This window comes from Paramisgurnus dabryanus, chromosome 19 (assembly GCF_030506205.2).
Source record: "Paramisgurnus dabryanus chromosome 19, PD_genome_1.1, whole genome shotgun sequence".
NCBI lineage: Eukaryota > Metazoa > Chordata > Actinopteri > Cypriniformes > Cobitidae > Paramisgurnus > Paramisgurnus dabryanus.
In genome coordinates this window covers 18,466,233-18,483,890 of record NC_133355.1, presented here as the reverse complement: position 1 = coordinate 18,483,890, position 17,658 = coordinate 18,466,233, and the positions used below count along the sequence as shown (strand labels likewise).

Sequence of the window (17,658 nt, the reverse complement as noted above, 5' to 3'; positions counted from 1 at the left end):
TAATTACATAAGTGAAACTTTTGCTATAAAAGAAATGTCCTTCTCGATTGTTTCTCCATGCTTTCACTTAAGATCCCCTGCTGCTGTAAGCCTAAAAGTCAGTATTAATAATGATTTTAATATGAATTCATCCTTATACTTAAATTACATACAGTTGGCAGCTCTCTTGTTTGAGATGGTTCAGTGAAACTTTACTGAGAACTCCATTACAATCTCCCCTAAGCAATACCGCAGGCTTTTTATATTATTCAAGTATTGAGACACATATGTTTTCTAAAATATTCATTAAACAGACATTTTAGTCTGTTCTAAAGTTTCCAGATTATAGTGCTCACAGTCTTTCGAGGCAGGACGCATTTGTTTCAAATACATTTAAAACTGCCTAATCTCTCGCTCATAAAATCGACTGATGAAGAATTATGTTCTGGCAGCAAGACCTCTTTTGTGCGTGCTGTGTATCTCTTGTAAATAGGGATATTGTAAGTCAAAGGCGTAGAAGAAAAGCTGCAGATCGGTAACCTGCTGCTATAAAATGAGAGCTTTGCTGTTCAGAACAAAAGCAATGGAAGGAAAGCGAGTGGTGACGGAGAAAAGAGCTTTAGACAGTGGGAGGTGCACCAGGGCCACAGGGATTAAACAAGTCTTTGCCTTTAGAATGCGTTTAGTGACAGCCAACCGTGAGACCAGCTTCTCTCCAGGGACTTTCAGAGACCAGACACAATCCTGTTTAATCACAGAAACACACACACACATTCACTATAAAATACAGGCTACACATCTCTCTTTTTCTCTAACATGTGCTGTGTGTGATTTTAGTTGGACCTGTTGTCATATCATTCTCACTGCTGTCCTCCTTTGATTTTTCTCACTTCTTCTAATGCTATCATTTGATGTTCTTTTAAAAACTAAACAGTACAGCGGTGATGACCGGATACAAACAGAACAATTTGTACTTTTTTCAGAAGCTGGTTGCAGATAAAACAGTACAGTAGTCACAGAAAATATCTACACTGTAAAAAATACTTTGCTGCTTAAAATTTTTTTGTTAAATCAACTCAGATTTACAAGTCATGTCAACAGAGATGAGTTGTCACAACTAATAAAATATAGTTGAGAAAAGTCAACTTAATTTTATAAGTTATAACAACTCACCTGTAGTTATAACAACTCATCAATAGTCTAGATAAATAACAGTAAGTTGAAATGACTTGTAAATCCGAGTTGATTCAACAAAAAATTTTAAGGCAGCAAAGTATTTTTACAGTGTTTGTATTTAATCTTTGTCATGAATCTTTTATGTGTAGAGTTTATGAGTTGAGTTATTCACATTTATTCATTTGGCAGATGTTTTCATTCAAAGCATCCCTAGCTGCATTGAAAGTACACTTTACAATAGAGATGCAATGATATACATTTTTCAACCGATAGCCGATTATTTTAGACTGATATCTGCTGATACCGATAGTTTGGTGGTTATATTTAACTCATTCCCCGCCAGCCATTTTTTCTAAAAGTTGCCGACCAGCATTTTTTGTGATATTCACAAAAGTTTCACAAAATGCCTTCCAGGAATTTTTTTTTTCTAAAAACATATAAAAATACAAATATATCAAATGAAAGAACGGACCCTCTGCTTTCAAACAAACAATAAACAAACAAAGCGGGAAAAAAACTTTCATCCTATCTATATTTTTTCTCTGCTTAGAAACTCTTAAATATGTTGTATGTTTCTTTAAAAATACATATTTTTAGCAACATTTTTTGTTAGAGATCAGATTCAGAACGATTATCAAAACATATATAGAGCTTAAAATTAGTAAATAACGTTTTGGATTCAGTTTTTTTTTTTCATAATTTGGGTAAGTGGGCCATATAGTGGATATTCGCGGTATTGCAAGTTAACATAAAAATTAATTAGGAACACGGTTTTATGCAAATGTTTTCTCTTAATTGATGAGATAACTCGTCAATGGAAAGAGTTAACTTGCATTAAAGAGCACCAATTGTCCGATTCACGATTTTACATTTCCGGCTGACGTCAGAGGTATTCAGGCCAATCACAACGTGCATGTTAGCTGGCCAATCAGGGACAGTTTTGTACAGGGACAATGTTTTAACCATAAATCACGTGAACCCATTGTATTATACCAAATACACAAAATAACATGTGACTATTGGCTGTTTTTTTAAGTATCAGTCGGACGTGTGAAAAACGGCTTTTCTCGACTAACGCAGATTATTGGCCGATATATCAGTGCATCTTTACTTTATATAATAAGTTATCTAAAATTATTATTTTATAAAATGTTATAATTTTTAAAAAAAAAAAAAATTTCTCTGGGAATGTAACTGAGGTTTTTGGCATTTCTAGCACCCTGTATACTGAGTGGGCTACAAGAGCAAACAAGGGCAGATCTGTGTTGCTGTACATATTTATTTATATTAATTTAGTGATAGAGTGAATATTTAAACAGGGGTCTTTAGTTTGATCACACTAGATTACCACAACGCTATCTCGTGTAAATTCTTACTTATGTTACAAGTTAGCTTATTTGTATTAATTCGTATTACCACATTCATACATTTTTCTATGATTTGTTTTCGCCCCTGTGATTTTGGGGTTAGGGATGGGGTTTTACATTGTTGTTTTTTATGATAATCATAAATTTTGTGTACAATTCACTTCATACGAATTAGCCAACTCGTAAAATGCGTGCAAATTCTTGTGAGTTCAGGCTGCAACATTACATTTTAACGTCATCCGCATGTTGTCCTAAACAATCATCATGCTGTAAATACAGACACATCTGACCAAGTGCGGCAAATGTTGCAAAGACTGTGCCAATGACTTTGACTGTGGCTGCCATTTGAAACATAATTGATTCCATTATGGGAACCGAATAGCACTTTAGTGATGAGCACTGTGTTTAAGTACTTTAAGTTCAGTAGTCTGCTGCCGAGACCCCTTAACTGTAGTTGGTCTTTTTTTATTCTATATTAACATGCATCCAGCTTCAGCTGCAAATTTTCTCCTTGCCAAGATTATAAGGGGTCGACGTTACAGAGCTTTGGTTTGCCGCCACGGAGTAAAGGAGTAGAGGTTCGGATGCGAGCGAATGAAAAGACGATTTGTTATCCCTTCCAGCCTTGACTTCTAGATGTGAACGATACTGGGAGAGAGACAGAAGTGTGAGGTTTCAGCCTCTTTGATTCATCTTCCTTTTCAGCCTCTCCATCAAAACAGACAGGTTCTCGATTTACTGTATACTTCAGACTGTTATACGTAAAGGCGATCCACGGGCGTCGCAGTTGTTGATTGGAGGGTGCGAGATACTCTTGAGCTTGCCATGTGGTTATCTGTCTCTCGGTGAAATTCTCGCATTCGTTGCTTTTTTAAAGGTCAGCATAAATGGGTTTTTGCCTCTGAGGTCTTGATTAATAAAAAATTTCAACTTGTTTCCTGGTGGATGATTTGTCGCGTCAAGACGTCTTTGTTATTAAATCGCTTAATTACATTTCCCTTGCCCGGCCCACCTCTTCCCCCAAAAAAGGGGCGGAGAGAAAAATCTCATTTTCATTCATTTATGAGCATGCACGCATACAGGGCCAGTGTTACTATCAGTTCATACGTAGCCCAGCAATAAAGTCTTTATTAGCTAGAGTTGAGTTCATTACGCGCACTGCGTATTTTCCTGCCTGCTCACGTTAGATAACCCTCGGCCAGCGAAGGCCACATCCCTCCGCTGTCACCTCAAAGCACTGCCGAATTGATTCGGGTAATAAAATGACAGTCCTGCCATAATATACGGATGGCCTTTAGTTCGAGAGCCCGTTAGGTGGTGGAGAGGGGCTTGTTTGAGCTTTATTTACACCCGCGTGTCACCACGGCTCACCCTCATGATAAAACGTCCCGGGAGATGCGTTTCAAATGCCACGGGGCGCATACTGCTCGGGCGGCGATGCAAAATGGCTTAAGGACAGCATTTGCGAGTTGTTAATTCATTTACTATCCAGACTTTGGGTCAAATACAGTGTTACTAAAGCAATTATATAACACTTCAGAGAAATGGGTTTGTATCGCCCCAAGATGTGCTAGTGGGCTACGAGCACAAAAACCAGGTAACTTTTTGACCTTGAGGTTTACTTCTAAACTATATTAATTTATGGAGACCTTTTACAAGTGTTTTTTTTTTTGTTTTTTTTTGCAAAACGTCCTATAGACAAGTTGTAAAGTACTATGTAATTATTTGTGGGGCGGTTGTTAATATTTGATTTGTTAAGCTCGGGTTCTGGGGACGATTACATTTACAAGCACAGTCATCAGTCAAAGCCTTGACAGACCGACCCGCTAAACAGCTCTAATTAACTTTGACTAATTAACTTAATGAAGTCTCCGCTCTGCCGACTTTACCATGGCATGAAATTTGTAAGGGAGAATAGAGATCATCACTCATCCGACTGGATGGCGTTTGATTGCCACCTGACAGTATCAAGGGCAAAACGTTAGCAGTTACGTGTCTTACAAGTCTTATGGAAGTTTGTAGCAGAAAAAATTGTCAAAATATGAAGAGTTCGGTTCCAAAACGCAATAAATCCATTTTGACAAATTTCGGTAAAAACGTGTTTTCTATACCAAGAAAGTTACAAGATGAAAACCACTATTTTCTGTTACAAACTTTCACATTGCATCTTTAGGTTATAAAAACATAAAAAATTCAAATCCATAACTTGATTTTCAAAGATTTATTATAAAAACAAATTATTTTTCCACAAAATGCAATAAATCCATGACAAGTTTTTTTTTTTTCAATTCTATAAATCTATTCAATCAATGTATAAATGTGCATTCATTTTTTGCCATTTTATATTCATTTAGTTGAACAGTTGTACACACTGATTAAAAAAAAGAAACATTAATGTCATTTATCAAAAAACTTACTTTGTCATATTAGGAACACTGTCATTGCTGCGTGGTTATACTTGACGTCATCGCTTAACATTTTTCACAGCGATCAGCTATGATTCTCGTTGACTTTGAGTAAAATTATGGAAAGTTTTTCATAAGATCCCCTGGAAAAGAGAAGCTTGATGCTGTCGGGAGATCAAGCGATCGACTCCCGAGTGCCTCTCGCGTAAATTATTAGATGTTGATGTCTTACGTTTCTTTCCCGTCACAGAAAACCAGAGGTTTATCAATGCAAAGTATTATTTTGTTTTTGTTTGTTTGTTGATCACAAAGTACAAAGTAGATGAGGAAAACTAGGACTGGTGCGTGGAATGGTGCGCTGTAATTTGTGGAGCGGATTTATTGCATTCTGTAGAAAAGGAGGAGTGGCGTTTATTGCGTTTTGGGAAAAAAGGGAGAAAAGATGACAGAATAACACAGCGGATATTGGATTTTGTGTAAAATTAAGAATTTACTTTTAAATACTGACCTGATATAATACTGATTTTGGCAGTAACTAATTTTTTTTTTCAAAAATGGCTTTTATTGCGTTTTGGAACCAAACTCTTCATATGTACCCCACCTGTCATTTGGAATAGGAAATGAAAAGGGAAATGTTAAATTAAGAATCGGATATTATGTCTTTAAAGGGTACTAACCAAGTGACAGCTGGGGTACATATTTTGACCATTTTCTTCTAGCAGTGCAGTTTACCTCATACACATCACCACCACACTTTTCTCAAGGGAAATTGGATAAGTGTTCAATGGAGATCTGAAAGCTGGGGTCGGTTTTAGATACTGTAGTTGTGTTTAGATTGCTATAGACACAGTCTAAACCAAGGGTTGAAGGTTCAACAAAGCCAGCATGGTCCTGAGAGAAGTCAACCTACATTTATTCTTGCTCACTGGTGGGTCGAAAGGAGAAAGTGTATAGACATAGGGAAAATCAATGAAGCAGAGTCACGTCCATCACTTTAACTAGGCAAGCCGGACATCTCCTGCCCTCTCAGTGGCCAATTTACGGAGTAAACAGGACCCTGGAGATGGCATGGCAAATTCGAGCTGTCCCGTTGGTCACTTTCTCAGCACTTATTGGCTTTTAATAACTCACTTACAGTTCCTTTATGGCATAACCTGGTAACAGCGAGGACTGGTGAACACTTCAGGGTTTATGTTATGGTAAAAATGATCAAATTCCCCATATTATCTTTTAGTTGTCCAGCTTTGGTGATTTCAACTTAAAGTAAGCCATTTATAGGATGATTTCCCTTTGTGGTGCTAAACATTTCTAAGCAGTTCTTTGTTTGTCAAGCCTCCAAATAACTGCATTGCTGTCATCTCAAGCCACAGTTTACAGTCCTGTCTATAAAGGGACACTCCACTATAAAAAAAAGTGTCAGAAAATAGTCCCCTGCTATTGAAAGTTACAAAGAGGACTATTTCTGACACGTGTTACGGCAGCAAAGTCCTTGATTATTACACCAGTTTGAGAGTATAGTTCTTAGCCATATATGCCTAGAAAATCTCAACTTTTAATTTTCCGTCGGTCTTAGTACATTTACATTACATTTACATTTAGTCATTTAGCAGACGCTTTTGTCCAAAGCGACTTACAAGTGAGGTAAACAATAGAAGCAATTATGGCAACATAAGAACAGCAATACATAAGTGCACTGGAAATAGTCTCATCAAGTCCAACACAATATACATAGCCAAGGGTATGTTAGTATTTTTTTTTTTAAGTACACGATGTAACTAAAGAAGAGTGAAGTTTTAAATAGGAAAAATATCAAAACTCTTTGATTATTTTTAAGCGCAATGCTAATGGTCTAATCAGATTCAATGGATTATGCTAAGCTATGCTAATAGTTGTACCGCCAGACCCGAAGATCGGCTGAATGGATTCCTAAACGGGAATAATCTAATTATTACCTCTATGGAAGCTGGAAATTGAGCATATTTTCAAAAAAGTTTAATATTACTTCATCAAAATTAGTACCTCAATATAAAATAGCAACGATATGCAGGTGACGTGAAGTAGAGATTGCTATCCCCCAGGCGGCAATGACAGCGTAGTGAGACGGTTGTGAGGCCACCGCATGCATTATTAAAAGTGAACCAGGACTTACCTCATAACACTCTTTAAAGATGATATTGAACATGAAAATAGTGTATAAACCTCTGACCTGAGTGCTGCTTTGAATTTTAAAGCAACACCAAAGACTTATTGCTCTTTGCTCCCCCTACAGGTTAGAAGCGTAATTGTTCATTACCACTGTCGTAAATACTGCAGCATAGCTGGCTCTGATTGGATTGTAGGTCTGCCGTAAAGCAAGTTTTTGTAGTTTTCACTCGAACTACAGGACCGCTACCTGACGGTTGGAAACTTCTTTAGTGCGGTTTTGGCCGATAGAGGGCTGCAAAGCGAATGTGAAAGTGCCATTCACCCTGTTTTGAGTGGTTGAACCACTGAAACTTTTTTTGGAAACGTTATTTTAAGGTAAAAAAAACTCTTTGGTGTTGCTTTAAAGTGTGACTGTTGGACAACGCATGCAGCTCATTATTTAATTCTGCTTTATTTGATACGAAGCCCCCAAAATCTGCTGTTTGTAGCAGCTATGGGAATGTCTTCACACACCTGCACGTACACGTAACAAATCTGTTCAAAAATCGATTCTCTCACACTACCATATGCACACGTACAGACCTGCACACTGTTTAACAAATGCAGCCTTAGAGGAACGTTACCCTTCGATGCTATAAATCACATTAATGGGGATCAGCAAACTGCACGCTGTTCATAACAGTAAGGCCACACACACATAGTCCGTCCCCTCTTGAGCTCTCCATTCTACCCTGACTTATTTAAAAAGCCTTTCCTTGCCAGTAGGGCACTGTGGTCGGCTCAGTTATCCCACGTACACGCTTGTATAGGTAGGGGTTATTAGGTCCGAAATGGCAGCTAAAGAAATAAAGCCTTGTCAATCCATTGTGTTGCTATTTGTATCTTCTTGTAGCTTAATTGGTACAGCATTGTGCTAGCTACAGTACACAAAGGTCATGGGTACGATCTCAGAAACACACACACACAGTTAAAAATGTATAGATTGAATGCACTGTACGATACACAGATGTCTGTGTGCCTCACCTCAACCCAAAATCCCAAAGTGCTTTCTGTTCCAAAAAAAGTCACACAATAAAATATAACCAAATGTGCCATCGGACATCCACTGATGTGTAGCAGCAATTCTGCTTGCTTTAAAACACATGGACTGTTTTTTTTCATGTTTTCCCTCTCCTAGATCCCTCTTCTTAATTATTACCAGATTTTAAAGGTCCCCCAACTCTTAAAATTCAGGTGCATGTGTGGCACGGGGTGCACCACACGTGCTTAACATTACTCACCGCGCTCAGTCGCAGATGCGCCTCATTTGTTTTTGCTGTGAGTCCGTGTTTTAGTACTACTTTATTAGCGGCCTCTTTATTGCATCTGCTTTTATGGTAGATGTTGTTTAGTTTTTCGTCTGCTATCCGTCCATTTGCTGAGAGCCTCCATTTATGGCAGCCAATTTTCTCACTGAGTTTGAGCACTTACATTTATTTGCGATTTAATATTTTACCTGAAACAGCCGAAATTGGAAATGGAGAGAAAGCTGCTGCTTTTCCATACACGGCGGCACCGGCTTTTATCAGATGTGGATAAAAAATAAGAAAGGCAAAATCTCAGGCTTGTGCATTTTACTGCTCATTTAATTAGCCAACTCTTGGTGAGTTCACCTCAATATCTGTCACACCTCACTAAAATGAAAATCCATTCTCTGGGAAAAAGGTAGATTAATGAATGCCCTTTGTAATAAATGAAAATGGGAAGCGCAAATATGCATAGTCATGAAATTTAATTGTGCTTTCTGGTGATTGGGTTTCGCTGGGAGAGGGTGTGTGAGAGACCGAGACGACGGGGCCAGAGGTGATCCAATGTAGCGTGTAAACACACAGCCTCAGCTGCCTAATGAAGCGAATGTTTATGACTGAATGCGATCGTGCACATCCACTACAGTGAAACGCGTACACAAACATACACCTTTGAAATGTACCTGGAGATCACCATACTGAAGTTTACTCCGTAGAGTCAGATAATCTTTGAGACTGACAATATTTGGCAATTCCATGCAAATGTCAAATTGTCCATAAAAAGTAACAATTTTAAACAGAATTCCATAATGCATGCACGTTCCCTCATCTATATGAAAAAAAAAACTAGACTGATAATAGAAAAATAGACTGATATTCATCAGGGGTTAGGAAAATATTAACAGATGGTTTAGTGTATTGGTAATAAATGCATTCACTGAGAATTACATTTCAAGTTTTGACTGCAAATGTCACAATCCATAATGCTGGAATCGCTCATATAGGCCTAAATTGGGATACAGAAGTCTGAGATCATTCGTGAAAATGCTGTTGTTTATTACAGTGATATATTTGGTATAAAACTGTGTGTAAATTTACTGCGAATATAAGCGTGGAGCGCTTGTTCAGTGTACGTTTTTTGGCTTTGTCCATCTTTGCTTTTTAGTTGAGAGAAAGGTGTGCGCCGTGACGTATCATTTTTCTGCTGGTAAACACATATCTCTACGTTATACGAATTTGCAGGCCAGAGTTCACTTTGTACGCCAGTGAAATATCTTTGCACCAGCTTGTGTTTTCGGTCTGATGCATTCGCATGCATATGAATGGAAGTCAATGGAACGAAAAGTGTGTGACCTCCCCTTTAGGATACACAAACATAAACACTCATACCTGTCAACATTGGGATTTGAATATAAGGGAAATTGCCCGAACCCTAACACCCCCTGCCCTTTATTACTACCTGTATGCAAGGGAATAGATGGGTACACTGCATAAAGTGACTTTCTTACGAAGTTGTCTTGTATTTAACAATTCTTAATCAAGATATATTTTCTTGATGAGCAAAATGACCTAAGAAAATAATTCTAGTTTTTAGACAAAAAAAACTAATTTAAGTGAATTTGTGCTTTTGCAAAAGAAAAATCCTAAAACTCGGGTTACTTTCTTCTTAAATCTGCAAAAAATTACTTTCTTACTTAGTATTTTTGTCTTGTTTTCAGTAGAAATATCTAAACATTCTTAAATTAAGATGCTTTTTCTTGATGAGCAAAATGACCTTAGTAAATAAGTCTAGTTTTAAGACAAATAATATACAATTTAAGTGAAATTGTCCTTAAAACAAGCAAAATTATCAAAATATTTTTGCTTGTTTTAAGCACAAATTCACTTAAATTGTATATTTTTTGTCTAAAAACTAGTATTTTTTCTTAGGTCATTTTTCTCATCAAGAAAATACATCTTGATTTTAGAATTTTTAGATATTTCTACTGAAAAATACTAAGTAAGAAAGTCATTTTTTGCAGTGAACACTTAATTCAAGAAAAAAAAAAATGTAAAATGTTCATTCCCCATTGGCAGATTTTTTTACTTGTTTTTTGCACCGTATATCTTGTATCATTGTTTGTATGGCTCTCTTGCATCTGCAAGTGACTTGTTATACACATATGTCGTAGATGTTGCATTCTTTAACACCTTCTGAGTTAAATAATAAAGTACAAACAGCAGTGTTTCCCTACATGCAAAGTTACAAAAAATGCAAACCCGGCCACACGCATTAGCCAGCACATCCAAATGTGTGAGTTTGTGTACGCTCACGCCGGCGGGCGGACGTGCGCGCTAAACGCACGTGGTGGTTATAGCTTTGCGTGCGGCTCGTCATCTTCCAACACCCATCCTTGGGAAGCTTTATTCTTCTTCTTGTTCAGTTGGCGGTGTCGTTTGAGTGATGTGTTACAGATATACTGCCGCCTGCTTTACCAGAGGTGAATGTAGCAAAAATAAAATAGAACCAATGAAATTTTTTATAGATAGATTAAAAATACAGGAAATTATTTAAACAGGATGATGACGGGAAAACGGGGGGGGGGGGGGGGGGGTTTGACTGGTATGTGCACACTAAAAATGCTAGGAAGTTTACACCCATGGTTGGGTAAAATATGAACAAACCCAGCCTCTGGTTTAAATTAAGAAAATCAATATGTTTGACCCTGTAAAAAAATCCTTGTTCCACTTAAATTTTTAAGTTTAATTAACTTGAATTTACAATTAATTTCAACTTTCTTGACTAATAACGAGGTGCTATAAAGTATAAAAATTGAGTTGAATTAGATTAAATTATTTGAAAAAAAAATTATAATTTTCAGCAACTACTCAGTAGAACAATTTCAAGTTAATTGAAAAGTTAAGTGCAACAAGGAATTTGTAGGTTTAAGTCTCCTAATCTAATTATGATATTTGGAGGATCATTTTATTTAATATCAATCTCTGACATGGCCTGACACAGTCAATATTACAGATAATTTTATGTTGATAATAGTAAATCATATAAAAAGACTTTTAGCAGTGTTTTCACAGGCAGGGTCACATTTCACCTTACCATAGCATACCAGTATTTTTAGTGTAGCTGGCAGTGTGTAACCTTTGATAACCTTCGTATGTTATCCCATACTCTCAGAAAAAAAGGTACAAAAGTTGTCACTGGACAGTACCCTTAAAAAAAGGAACACCTTTATACCCAAATAGTGCATATTAACACTTAAGAGGTACATATTGGTAGTTCAAAGATACATATTTGTACCTAAATTGTATAGTGGCAGCCTTTGTACCTTTATTTTTGACAGCGCATCATAATTTAAAAACATTGCAAAAAGCATTTTTGCACACAGGTCATGTTTACTTTCTTTCATTTGAAACAAAAAGAAGTGGTCAATGTTATATAATTGCTTATTTAATAAGTACCTAGAAAAAGTGCATAATCTTACATTTCTCTTAGTAGCTGTACTTAAATCCTATATTTTCAGTGTAGTCTCAAACTTTTGGACCTTACTCTATTTATCAAGAAAAAGTTTCCATATTTTTTCCATCTTCTAATAGTAAATATTTTTCCTTCATCTCTATGAAGAGAGATGGTTATAACAGGGTCATGAATAATCCAGGGTCTGATAGCGCTCTCCTTCTCTCTCCCATCCCTCCCCTTCCCTCCACAGCCTAAAGACACCCATTGGTTTAAGTCAAATCGCTTCATTTTCTGTAGATGTTGCTCATGTTTCCGTGCATGCTGCGTGTTTTCATCATCGTTGTGGGACATCAATCCATCTTCCGTGGAGCCAAGCGGGATTGCAGCCTCACGCCAGCACCTATCAGGCGGGAGAGACCGAAAAGCCGTTTCGTTCCCTCCGACGCATAAAAGTCACGGTCTGCGCATTTTAGACATGCACAAATAAATACAATGAAAGCAGAAAACACGATAAAAAAAAGAAGTCATGCTAATTAGCCCGCTAATTCTTTGACGACTGTGCCAGCTTGATAAAGGATGCTAGCTAAAGCTTATTAAAGTAAAAGCAGCGTCGTACATTTTTTATTCTTTATATATTTTTAACGCAGCTTAATTTTAATCCCACTTTATAAAGTTTGCTGCATGTTGTGTGGGTGGCACGACGGAAAGAAAGGGGGGTTTGATTGTGTCGCTGTAAGGCGGCAGGGGTCTTTGACTCCAATGCATTAACACACCACAGGCCTTTGTTGCCACCTAGGGTCCAGACCACGCGTTTGCTTTTTTTTAACGTTCTTGCTGGCTTAAACTCTCCGCTTGAGCAAAGGCTTTTTTTGCCCTTTTAAATCTAAAATGCAATTAGAATGAAGATTGTGGCATTTCATTATCATACGTGTATAAGTCGTAGCCAGAGGGCTGCCTGCTGCATGGAGAGTGAATGGCAGAAATGAAGGCTCCGGCTTTTCCCAGAGGAGAGTGATGGAGATATCCCACAAAGCTGCTGCCTGTCAGCGTGATCGGGCCCTCAGAGGGCCAGCGTCTCCACGATGTCTCCGCCTCACAAAGCAAATGTCACACTGTCAGCAAAACGAGCACCCAGAAATAGGAGCTCCACAGAATAAAAAGGAACCTTGGATTTTGGAGTTATTCTTATTTTGACAAATATATATCACCATTTTTTAGGAAAGCATTTCATCTTGGAGATTGGCATATTGTGGACATCCTGTTGTTTTATTCTCTGTAGAGTCAATTTTGGCTAAACAGAGGAATGGATACGGGAGACCGGGGCTTGTTGTCACATGAAAAAGTTGTTGAGTGGGCTACACTATAATTGAATCTAAGGGATTGAGTCAAGTCTAATTACTTGTTTTTAATCTGATCCTAAATTATAATCATATTTATTAGATTCTCTGACAAAATATTACCTTTATTAATATGTTTCAGTATATGTAAGGTACAGTAATAGCTGTTGGCTTGCCTGGTATTTTAAGGGTTGATTTGAAAAAAGAAAAGGTGCAATAAGTGTTTATTTTTAATGTCAGTGGTTGTTGGATGTGTTATACATGTTGTAATTGTAAACAATTATCAATTATAATTTTTTTACAATTTTCATTGAAATAAATAATTTCAATATTTGTGTCATTTTAAGATCTTTTCCTTTATGCATTAATGGCTTTGTGCATATAATGTGAACTATTTCATGCCATTTTCACATTGTGACAACATACCCCATACGGTTTGTGACCCCAAAGGTCATTCATTATATATAATACTAAGTTTTACGTGAAGCTGCAGTGAATCACATTAGCGGTACATCAGGATCTAAGTTTATGCAGTAATCCTCTGTCCATAACGCACCATGTCCAGCACCTTGTCCTCGGGGATAAACACTATTAATCACAGAACGCAATGATTTGCGGGTCCTACTTGTGTCCGTGTGTCCATGAGTGTGTGAAAGAGCTCAATCGAGGCCCTACGAGATGTTGTTAGCATCCCGTTTAAGTGCCGACTTGCCTGATGATAATGTATGGTACCAAAAATAATTGGAAAATTGGCCGGCTTGTCAGAGAGATTTGGTGGGTGTCATAGAACGATCCAGCAGCGAGGTTCATGAGGTGTCGTCCCACCGTGAGATTGATATCCCCCCACAGGCAGGCATCGGCAAAGTATTCAGAGTTCAGGAAAAAGTAACTCATTTTTCATAAAGGCCTGGCTGCATATCAAAAGTCATCCGCAGACAGAGACAAGACCCATACGGGAGAGACATTGCTGAATAAGGCAAAGCTGTCTCTTCAGATTAACTGCTGAGACAGCTGCTGAAACCAACATTTGCCGCTTGTGTTTCTAAAGTCTAAAGTTAAAATTTCTTCTTTTAAAAAAAAAATTCTATATGTTTCCTATATGTTAAGGTTTCAGTCATGCTTTATTACTGTGTAATTACTATGTAACTACTAGGTTATTACTTTTTCATGCAATTAGCTTTTTTAAATCTGTGAAGAGCTTTGAATAAAGAAACAATAGATGCTTTAATGAGATTTCTCGTGGTATGTGTGTGTGTGTGTGTTTGTGCTCCTGAAGTGGTTTGTAAGTATAAAGGCATGAATCATCATGTGTTCCTCAGCTGTTTTGAGTGTAGTGTGTGGTCAGGACTCTGTCACCACACATTGCTGTGTGTAGATGTGTTTATTAACCTTTGGAGGAGGGGATAATTGCATCTGTCAGAATCACTTAAAAGCTGAGATGGCCGTCATTTCCTGTTTGTCGTCCTCTCTAAATCTGCTGCTTCTGTAAGTGACTCGGGCGTGATGCTTGCTCGCTGGTCTCTGCAGTGGGCATGCAAAAAGTAACTTGTTTTAAACTCAACATTCATCTTGAGGTTTTTATTTACAAAAATAATGTGATTCTAACCTTGTCAAGGATGTCAGATTTGAATCAATGTGCAAAATTTTACATATGTGTACACAGGGGCGTCATGCACCAATTTTTTTAAGGGGGCACAGTGTGCACAGCTCACAGAAATTTTTGCATACACAGACATCAAACGAAATATTATAGAGCTTTCAGCCTTTTCCATGGCACTTACATTTCTAACAATCTGAACACCACTGATTTCAAGCAAAAACCTCTAAAATAAAAGTGTTGACTAACTTTCACTCAAATACTATTTAATCGGAATAATGAGATATTGGTATCATATTTACATCTAAAACGACATGTTTTATTTATTAAAGTTTTAATAAATTACTTTAAATGTTTAAATGTGTCATTAATGCATTTTGCCCAACAACTGCATTATCCCATAAAATTAATGGAATTTTAAATCCATAAAGTATATAAACAACGAAAATGACATAAGCTATAGCCACGTGATTGATTTTAATGTTCAATAATGATTTTTAAAAAATGTAGATGAAATTATTAGAGGAATGCATTTTTGCATCAAATTTTACCTCATATGTGAACATGTGTAATTCCACGCCCCCGTGAACTCTGGTGAACTTTGGTGAATCTAAATGAATCTAGAAATCAACAATAACGTTGAGACTGTCACATTTTAAACCATACATTTTCTACACAGAGGAGGTTAACTGCACATTACCGTACTGCGGTTTGGAAATGTTGTGAGCGTTTCTTACACATTTTAATTCATCCGATAGCAAAATGCAGCATCAACAGCAAAGAGCCCGTGCGCGCGCTCAGATGCAAATAACGTCTGCGGCTGCGCTGTCAGCAGCGCCTGCCACCAGAATAAAGTAATGTAACATGATCAAAACGGCAAAAATCTCTGAAAAGTGACAAGGATGCGGCACAGAATTAATATTGTGCATATTAAACAGATTAAAAGACAAGTAACAGATTAATGGACGCTTCTTTGATTTTGAGGTTGCATGCAAATTCCATTTTGAATGGGCATGACGCCTCTGTGTGTACATGCATATAATTTTATTAAAAAATATATAAAAATCATCCTACGTAATGTGCCACATTCTGTGAAATTATAACCTTGATATCTTTAATATTGACTGAGTAAGGTCAAAGATTGATATTAAAGTAAAATCAATTATTAAACTCAAACTTTGATGCTCTCATAATTAGATTGAGTCTTTAGCCAGGGTCACATATATAATTATTATCACAACATATCATTTTTGCATTACTTCTGCTCATTACTTCTGCCCTTGACTTAAGATGTTCATATAGCTCAGTTGGCACACATACTGAACAAATGCGTCGCTTTGGATAAAAGCGTCTGCCAAATGCATAAATGCAAATGAATCATTTATAAGCCCATTAAGAGGATATGTGTAATATTCCAGAAATATGCTTTTGATTTAGTAATACCCCTTTATGTTACAGGAGGAGGAAGAGCCACGAGATGTCGATGCAGAGCCTGTGAAAGAGGAATTGACAGAGCAAGAGATTCCATACTGAATAATTCTCAACGTTACCTCACATGTCGCACATAGTCTTGTCTCAACAGTGACATCACCTCATTTACCGCTGAATAGCAGGATGCAGACGTTCATCGCCACTGCTTTATCAGTCTGAATCTGTCCTCTAACCTCTAAAGTCATCAGCCCTGTGATCTCTGTTTAACAAATAAATAGGACATTGTATAGACTCAGCGTATGCTTAAATCGACCATCTGTGAATTCTGGATTTCAGAGCTCAACCAAGGGAATTAAAGTACTGAAAGATCTCAGTGGTGATGCTGATACAGCAGAATTACCTGAACACGCATCTGTTCCTTGATCTGCATACGAGTCTGTTTTTTCCTTCATTATATGATTTTTTGGCTTGAAATTTGTGCCCAGTCAAAGTCCCCCCCTCCCCACAAACTAATTGACGTTTTCCATTGCTCTTCCTTAATATGAATATCCTTAGTGGTATGAAATCATACTGGCATTGTTTGTCCAGAACTTTTTTTCATGCAATGGTTCACGTCGTATTTTTATAAACCGAAATTGTACTGTACTGTTGTCTATCCTTTCACATAAACATGTGATTTACTTTTAACACCCATGTATTATTCACAAACTTCTATTGACAGCATAACTGACATTAAGTGGTGGCTTTTGTTATGTTGAGAATTCACTACTTATTGATGGTAAGAGCAAAGTCTATTTTATTATTGTTACAAATATCATTTTTTATAAATATGATATAATTCAACCCACCTTTATAACTGACGGTGTTCTCACCGGCCTCATGCGTTGACATTTCGTTGAGGCCGTTACGTGTCTAAAGCATTATTTTGATGTGAAGATGTTGGAACAATTCATCTGCCTCTATATCAATTCAAGGAGAGTGTATTTAGGTACTTTATAAACATGACATTCGTAATAAACATTACTTGTGAATTTTTATATAACTATTTTTGTTATTAATGCTAAATACAACAGTGCTTACCGTATTTTCAGACTATAAGTCGCATCAATCAAAAATGTGTCATGAAGATGAAAAGTCGCATACAAGTCGCAATGGACTAGACGTTGAAATTATTTTAAAAAATTATTTTACACAATCCAAGCCGAAGAACAGACATTTAATCTGAAAAGGCATGTTATTCAACTAAACAATAGCACACAGAACCGCAGGCTGAATAGGTGTACGTTAACGTAACCTTATCAGTTATTTACATGATACACAATAGGGTGATTCTCACGAAATCCAGACTTAGAAGGTGTCCAGCATCAGATTTTTTAAAAAGCCCTTGAAGCAAATTTTTTGCACATATAAGCTTAAGGTCTGAACTTACTATAACCATTATTTTTAGATGATTTACAAAATATTTCCTGTAGAATAATTTA

General features: G+C 37.0%; 1 protein-coding gene across 1 annotated transcript in view; it reads left to right on the top strand.

Moving 5' to 3' along the window:
- Positions 1-17,219, top strand: part of phf14 (PHD finger protein 14) — an 85,582-nt gene extending 68,363 nt beyond the window's left edge. Inside the window, 1 exon segment of the mRNA XM_065292301.1 lies at positions 16,205-17,219. Coding sequence (XP_065148373.1) covers positions 16,205-16,279 — 75 coding nt within the window. The 3' untranslated portion in view covers positions 16,280-17,219.
- Positions 17,220-17,658: the final 439 nt, after the last annotated feature.